This window comes from Solea senegalensis, linkage group LG7, assembly GCF_019176455.1.
Source record: "Solea senegalensis isolate Sse05_10M linkage group LG7, IFAPA_SoseM_1, whole genome shotgun sequence".
NCBI lineage: Eukaryota > Metazoa > Chordata > Actinopteri > Pleuronectiformes > Soleidae > Solea > Solea senegalensis.
The window spans coordinates 22,718,066-22,726,088 of NC_058027.1; the positions used below are offsets into that span (position 1 = coordinate 22,718,066).

Sequence of the window (8,023 nt, forward strand, 5' to 3'; positions counted from 1 at the left end):
TGGTCTCAATCACTCGTTTGGAAAATTGATAACATGGACACCAGTGTGATTGACGGCTGGTATTATCCAAATCACGATTGTGGAGGCTAATTGGTGACATCGTAACCGGTTGTCTCTTCAGCAAATCTTGCTTTTATTTACATATTTATTGATTTCCTACTCAAATTACTGTACACAATTGACTGCCTTCTTTTTTGCTCCTCTGTCTCACCCACAATTTCCATTGTCATCACCAAGCATTTACTTGGTGATTGCTATGAAAAATAAGATGGACTGACCATGATATATTACTTCCTATCACAAAAAGGGCAGCTCAAGAGGATATTATTTTATTAGGACTAGGATATTATATTAAAGTAAAAGAATATAAATGATAATATACAGTGACTGACAGAGGACCTGATGAGAACCACTGTGTTCCAGTGACATAACATCACAATCCAATGCAGCACCGAGGACAGCAATCAATATATTACAGTCAATATTGATGACTGTAGACCACAGGGGACAGAAGTGTGTGTGTGTGTGTGTGAGAGAGAGCAGTGTGATACCCGCTCACTCACTGGGCATGGCTCTAGGTGTGTGTGTGTGTGTGTGTGCGCTTGGATCTGTCACATCAGCAGCTTTGCAGAACTGCAGTGTTACATAATCATAGAGAAATAGAGACCAGAGGAGAGACAGGGGGAGATGGAGGTTAAAACCATGTGAAGTGAGAGAACTAATAAATAAACACTAAGCATATTACGTCTGCTGCTTCGCCTGGGTTGACCTAGGCTTCATCTTTTTTTCTAAATTATGGTTAAGAATATTATTTTTGAATTCACCTCAGATTTGTTTTGTTTTACTGTCATTGTCCATAAGAACAGAGCCCACAGTGGTGTCTGACAGGATTTGGAACATATTAATGAATATTGCTGGCTCACACTGTAGTTGCCAGGTATTTTTAGCACCACTGAAAAATGTAATCACAAGTGTTTAGTCGATCCACTGGGCTGTGTTGTGGGAGGAGATTCGGGATTATGGGCCGGTGTCTTTGTCCCAGTGGGATTAAGGCTCTGTAAGAAGATCATGACATTTATATTCATACACACAGAGTGGGCAGGCACAGAAAGACACACATACTGACACAATGCGGTGATAATAATATTATATACATCCACAAAATGCACGACAAAGCTTTCCTGTTGCCATAGCTTTGTTGTCGTCCATCCGTATTTACAAAACAAGCTCTATTTATAGGTTGGATTTACATCTTTGTATGTTATATAATCACTCACCTCACTGATGACCAGACATCAGATTATTTATTAACATTAAAAGTACTTATGTATATAAATTCATTCTAGTAATCTCACACCATACCATTTGTCCACAGTTGTAATTGTATAATTACAACAACAATTGAATACAGTTCTTGGATTTAAGATTGGCAAGAAAAACTATCAAATCAGTTAGAGACTACAAATGTACAAATCAGCGTAGGATTAGAAAAACATGCTTACAAAAAACATTTGCTACATCACTGACAAAAAATAAAAATACTTGTACTTGTTTGGCTTTGTGTTTATAAACTGGTGCAAAATGAACTTGTGTGGCATCTAGTGTTTGTTGTTTTTGTTTGTCTGTCTGTGTGTTTGTAGCAGGATTACATGGAAACGATTGTAACAATGTTCTCCAAATTGATGGGAAGGTGAGGTATGAATCCAGGTAAGAGTCCAGTTATGATGAAATGACTGAATATAACAACCATATATCACAAATGTGGTGTACAATACAAAAAGAGTCAAAAATATACTTATACTAGTTATTTTGATGTACTGTCTGAATTCATCAATAAAATGTCACAAATGTTTCATAAACTATAAAATACAGTCAGTTGTAGAGTTAGATCCAGAGTGGTTTGACATTTACATCTTATTGCGTGAAGTTATAGTCAAAAATAAAGTCTTGCTTCAAAATACACACACACATACATATACACACATATATGTATATGTATATATGTATATATATATATATATATATATATATATATATATACATATATATATATACATATACACATATGTACACGAGCAGCGATAAATCACAGACGGTAAACAGCTAGTTGGCTCGCCTGCCTTGACCTAGACTTATCACAGTGCCTCCTGCTGTGTCCTCAAAAAAAACATCCTGCTTGTTGGACTTATGTACTCTAAAGGGTCAGGAAAGGACATCATTCCATTAAAGCACTATGTGGTAGTGGAGTGTGCGCGTCTGTCTGTGTGTGTGCTGGTTTGCGAGTTATATAAAAACAACAGCACATTTAATGCAATAAAGATGATTTTTTTTTTCAAGTACTTGTCCCTGACTACATTTCCATTAAGCTGAAGTGTTTTCAATCTCCCCCGATTATCCAAAGCTATTTTAAATGATCATTAAGCTACGATGTTGATTACCTGAGAAAATGAAATAATTGTAATTATTGTGCGTGCATCTTAGTTACAGTACACGTGACTACATTTGTGAACATGTGTACCACCAGCTCAGTTAGGTCATGTATAACTTTTAAGGTAGAGGGGGGTAGTACACTGGAATATCATGGTCACACACACTGAACCCAGACACCTTGTCAACAGACATATACTTGACCCGGTCTTTCTCTTTCTCGCAATCCTGGAGAGCAAAATCAGTGTCAAAGCAAATCTCGATCTGCCCCAAAAGCTGGACATCAGCATTCTGGGAAAAAACACAACAAGAAACAATTTAAAATCCTTCAGAATATGAGACCGCAGCTTTAAATGAAAAGGAGATCCCGTGTTAATACCTTTGATGGATGGACACATTGAATCTTAGGCTTGACGCTGTAGAAATTCTCTATGGCTGCTTCAATCTGTGAAAACTACAAACAGACACAATCAGAAAGAAGAGTATAAAGCTGCTACCTTTGGTTAGAGTAGATTAGATTATACCCTACATAAAACTTATATTTCAGACAAGAAAAGACACTTTAATTTGATATTAAAAAATATATAAATTCACTTACTTTGTAGTATTTTTCTGAAGGGGTGATGTCAAACTTCTTCAGGATGCTACAAAACAGAAACTATTTTAAATTGTAGTGGGTAACTTTTACTTTATCAACAAACACCGGTTATGTTCAAGCCATTAAACCACACAGTGCTGATTCTATTATGTCTCTCACACAGGAAGTGATTTGAGAAGGTGTGAGAAAACACTAACAAGGTGTGGGTTAGACTGAAAAGACAAAGAAGTGAATTATACTGCTCAAAAAGTCTGGTCATTCCATTTAATGGGATAAAGGCTTCTTGTTGCCAGCGGGTGCATATGCACAAACACTCCCTCAGTCAGGTCTGATAGTTAGGTAGGTCGGGATAGTATAGCCTGTTTTTAGATGAGGGACACTGCATACACATAATATTACACCCTTTCTGATAAGTATGACCAAAAGGAGACCAAAAAAACAGAAATGACCAAATAAACAAATGACTGCACTGCACTACACACACATTTTGGCAGTATTGAGCACACATCATAATAACTTTTTAAGCATCATTTAAATCATGTTATCAGAGAGAGAATTTGACTTCTGCACCTCATCTGGGAACTATTTCAGGGCCTGGGGAAAATCTGGCCTTTGACCACCGATATGGTAGTTCAGAGAGAAACAAGGTGTACATCTAACTAAGCAGCTGCATGTAAAGGTTTCTATTCCTATGCAATAACTGCATACTTTGCAAAGCAACTTAAAAACAAGCAAAAAAGGTTCCAGCAGACAGTTGGAAAATACTGTAAATGCAATAAATCATGTTTCATTGGCTAATAAGTGAGTAAGGGTTGACAAGAATCAGTAACATCAAAACAGTAGTGGGAACTACAAAGAAGTGTGTGTGTGCACATGCATGTATTCTGCACCTGTCCAAATCCAGTTTGTGGTACAGTTCCAAAGCTTTGCTGAAGTATTTATGTTGACTATTCAGAGACTCTGCTTTAGCCGCACATGTACCGTGTTTCTGCCACTCGTACTTCCTGTGGAAACAGAAGCACAAAGAAGTGGAAATCATTTAAAACGAAATGAATGAAATACAAATTTAGTTATCCGAGAAGTAAATCACAAAATGGTCTCGAAAACAGAGGAAGATTACCTACTACCATCAATTTAGGATATAAACTTTAGTGTTCATAGGAAGTATAACATACAGTTAAATAAGACATAATCAAGACAACAGACAAGACACAGAATAACTATGCATTGCTCATCATAAAAAAAATAAAAGATGTTTGTAGCATGTCAAAGGCCAATTGACTGCATACTATAAATAATACATTCAATACAACATCCACCCACCCCCACTGTAAGATTAATATCGTTGTCTGCACACAAGGTGATACACAAGTTCAAAGTGTAGTGCAGAGAACAGCTGACTGACAACACACAGCTACACAAATGTGATAGTGGGAAATGATCACAGTACATAAAAGTTGACTGCACCCAGCTAAAATGTATCGTATACTATAGACGGAAAATAAAATGCATGAACTGACTGATACATTACCAGAAGCCAGAAGATGCGGGCTTAATCAAGTCAGGCCAACTTTTTTCCATGTCAGGACGCAAGTCCTGAAAAAATAAAGACCAAAAACGGATGGTTTTTTTCTGTCAATATTTTCATCAGTTTGAAAAACACACAATTTCCCATATATTTTTTCATTTAGAAAGGGGTCTTGAAATTGGACCATAATTTCCAATATGGACATTTTGAAGTATGAAACCATAAACACAATATTAACGTTAATGTGTAGTGTGTGTTAATTAATGTTAATTTGCTTTATATCTACAAAGTGAGAAGTAGACTTGTCTATTTTAAATGTTTGCACTGATGGCAACTGATAACAAGAATACAGGCTAATGGTGCAAATGGTGCATTGGATTCATTTTCCAGAACCAAAGTCAAGGCCTCTGTTTATCCAGTAGTTTTATTATTGAAGGAAACTGACGTTTGTTTGACATTAAAAATGACGACAGACCTCCCATTTAAACACATTACAGAAAGAGGATAAAAGACATTTTTGGATTTCATGCCTAACTGCATAAAAGGTAATAGTAGTCTGACTAGTGTTGTACCTCAATTTCAGAGGAGTTGAAATGCCATGTCGAGTTGCATTCAATCCCTTTATCTGGCCTGTAAAACAGATTCACAGTGTTAGAAACCTCCGTTGCAACAAACATAAAGTAACATTGACTGAATCAAAAAGCTACGTATTCCATATAAATACATGTGACTTAATTTGACGTAGTGTAAGCCACTGACCCAAAAATCAGTTTATTACCAAAATAGGGAGATGTCTTTTGTTACCAATGGACAAGCTTGTCTTCCAATTAAGTGATCTTAAATTTAAAATCTATCTCCAAAGTTAGGTTATGACAGAGTAACAGGCACACACACACACCAGAGTCCGTGTAGTGTCCAGTAGCTGATGGTGGGGTGACAGGGTTCCATCTGAAATTGACAAAATTTGTGTTTTCATTTCATCTGAACAAATAAACCCTAAAAACAACTAAATATGTTTTCACTAATAGCAAGGTGGCTATTATTATTTCTAATATCGATTCACACTGAATATTTTTGATGAACCAGTTTATTTTTTTGCATATAAAGTATAAAAGAATATAGAGAAATGCAAAAAGGGAAGCAAGGTTTTCCTATTACTTTGAAGCTGTCACTATGGAATAGAAAGTACAATATATTCTTCTGCATTTTGTTCAAACTAATAATAGTGTTAAAGTGAATAAAAATATTCCCATCAATGCATGGCACGAGAGAGGAACTGCTGCTGCTGTGTGTTGACGGGTGGGTATTTCCTCTCATGCCAGTAAACTGCAGACTTGTCTGACCATGATGTTCCCTAATCCCTAATTATTTTGCTGACACAGCAGTCACATGACTTGAACCTCACGTGATATTTAAGTTGCAGAGTACATGTATGTATGTATAGATAGGCATATATATACACACATGAATATGAATAAATAAATAAATAAATAAATAAATAAATAATAGGAACTTTTTTTACTCACAGAACAGAAAGTGCTGGGCCAGTGGTGGGTCAGGATCAGTTTGGTCCACATGTGACTGAAATGTATATGTCCATTCATTTCTTAGTCCCGTTATTAGCATGACTAAGACAAAAATGTGCATCAAACTGCCAATTTTGCTATACATACTTGGGCGAGATCACAAAGGCAGAGGCCACACCTGCCATCAGGCAGAATATTAAAGGTGAGCACAGCCTCATGTCTGACCTGAAAGATAAAACGGATAATATAAGTCAGCTGCTTTCAATCATAACTCAGTGGTCAACATGAGATTAATGTATTATTAACTTCTGCAAACCGTGAAACCAATTTTTTAATTTGTATTCTTTTAGTATCATATCAAGTATATTAAGTGTATAATTTTTATAATAAAATACATAGATTAAAACACATAGTAGTTTGACTGCTCCACATAAGGAGACAACACACAAGGGAAAAATAACCTTGTTTCCACTAAAAAGTTTAAACAAATTATCAAAAATGTGGTGAAAGAAAATGTGATGAATGTGTATTTTAATGTGTGCTGTGCCAATCTCAGCTGACATAGGGTGATAGGCAGGGTACACCCTGGACAGTTCCCCAGTCCTCTGGAGTGTCCAATTTACCTAATCCCCATATCGCATGTTTTTGAACAGTGGGAGAAAACCCACGCACACACGTGGAAAACATGCAAACTCCATGCAAAAAGGCTTTTCTCCTTCCACAAGTGCAAAAAGTATCATGTCATATTATAGATGTTTATAATTTTCACTTTCTTCTTTATATATGTTGCATACAATGAATATAATTCTCACTTAAGATACCTGTACATTTGCGTCCTTAGAACATAGATGAATCGCAAGGAATTAATTTTCTGTACATGTACATCATATATACCAACATCAAAGCAAACAAGACTGTATGTATTTCAGCTTCTGTTGACAGAATTTACAGACAGAAGCGATCTGGTGACTGTCAGTCAAAGTCAAAGGGTAGAGAAAAAAAACAGGAAGTGGCTTTTACTGAAGGAAGTGAGAGGCAGATATGATTTCATGTGACCACTTAATTGGGCAATTCAGCAAATGTTTCTCACTCATACATGCGCGCACACACACAGTAATATAAACTGTATTTGAAACATCGTGATTGCAAAAGTACGTTACCTTGGCAATTATATAAATATAAATTATATAAAATGTATATAAAGATAAGTGTATGTATGTATTTATTATAGCAGCTCTTTAACTACTGCAGTTCAGCTGGCAATGCCCAAAACACAAGACAAAAACACACTCAAGTGTGAAGTTTTAAAAATGTCTCATCCGTCCTGATTGTTCAAGACTGGACTGTAACTTCAGTTTCTGTGAACAAGTGGAGAAAACAATGGGCAACTTTGAAGTCACTGGACAGCCACAAGTAGTTAACACTTTTAGTTAACACTCTTTTAATGTAAAGCTGAAATACGTACCTGATGTCGGCTAAACGTTACCCATTAGCAAGAACATCGAACAGCGTTAACCGAGGTGAAGTTAGCTTTACGTTGGATGTTCAACACTCAATCCGGAGCACGGGGCTTGTATTTAAGTACCGTCAATAAAACCCCAAGTTTGAATAAGCGTGATTTTCCTAGTCTAGCGTTCTCCAAATTCAGAGAGCTTCAACTTAAGAAGTCATCAAATGAGTTAGGTCCTGTGGTCGGGACAAATCGCTGTCGACTATACAACACAAAGGTGACTTCACCGCAGCGTCCTGTTCGTAAAGATCCATTTCAGTTTTATTTTATCATAAGTATTATTTACATTGACCTCACCTTTATGTCGTTTATGTCGTAGTAACGTTGAGGAGTGCTTATCCCGCCGTGGTGCAGTCTCTCAGGGAAAATACTTGGCTTGTTTACGTCCCACTCGCAACCTTTACACTGCTTCAACTCAGCTCAGCCAATCACGA

The 8,023-nt window shown here is 36.5% G+C and overlaps 1 protein-coding gene across 1 annotated transcript; it reads right to left on the reverse strand.

Annotated features, from left to right (window-relative positions):
• Positions 1 to 1,285: 1,285 nt before the first annotated feature.
• Positions 1,286 to 8,023, reverse strand: rnaset2 (ribonuclease T2). The gene is made up of 10 exons (XM_044031223.1): positions 7,887 to 8,023; positions 6,227 to 6,304; positions 6,080 to 6,134; positions 5,452 to 5,501; positions 5,126 to 5,183; positions 4,557 to 4,621; positions 3,916 to 4,029; positions 3,026 to 3,071; positions 2,807 to 2,881; positions 1,286 to 2,718 (listed from the first exon to the last, which is right to left on the reverse strand). The coding sequence occupies exons 2-10, from the start codon at positions 6,295 to 6,297 to the stop codon at positions 2,548 to 2,550; spliced, it is 705 nt and encodes a 234-aa protein (XP_043887158.1). The 5' UTR covers positions 6,298 to 6,304; positions 7,887 to 8,023; the 3' UTR covers positions 1,286 to 2,547.

Bases quoted from the DNA above. Each gene is read 5' to 3' on its own strand.
- rnaset2 (XM_044031223.1), bottom strand. From the start codon at position 6,297: ATGAGGCTGTGCTCACCTTTAATATTCTGCCTGATGGCAGGTGTGGCC. The intron at 2,882-3,025 runs GTAAGTGAATTT...GTCTGTTTGTAG, and splicing joins CTTCAGAAAAATACTACAAA to TTTTCACAGATTGAAGCAGC. The intron at 2,719-2,806 runs GTATTAACACGG...GTTTTTTCCCAG, and splicing joins AATGTGTCCATCCATCAAAG to AATGCTGATGTCCAGCTTTT.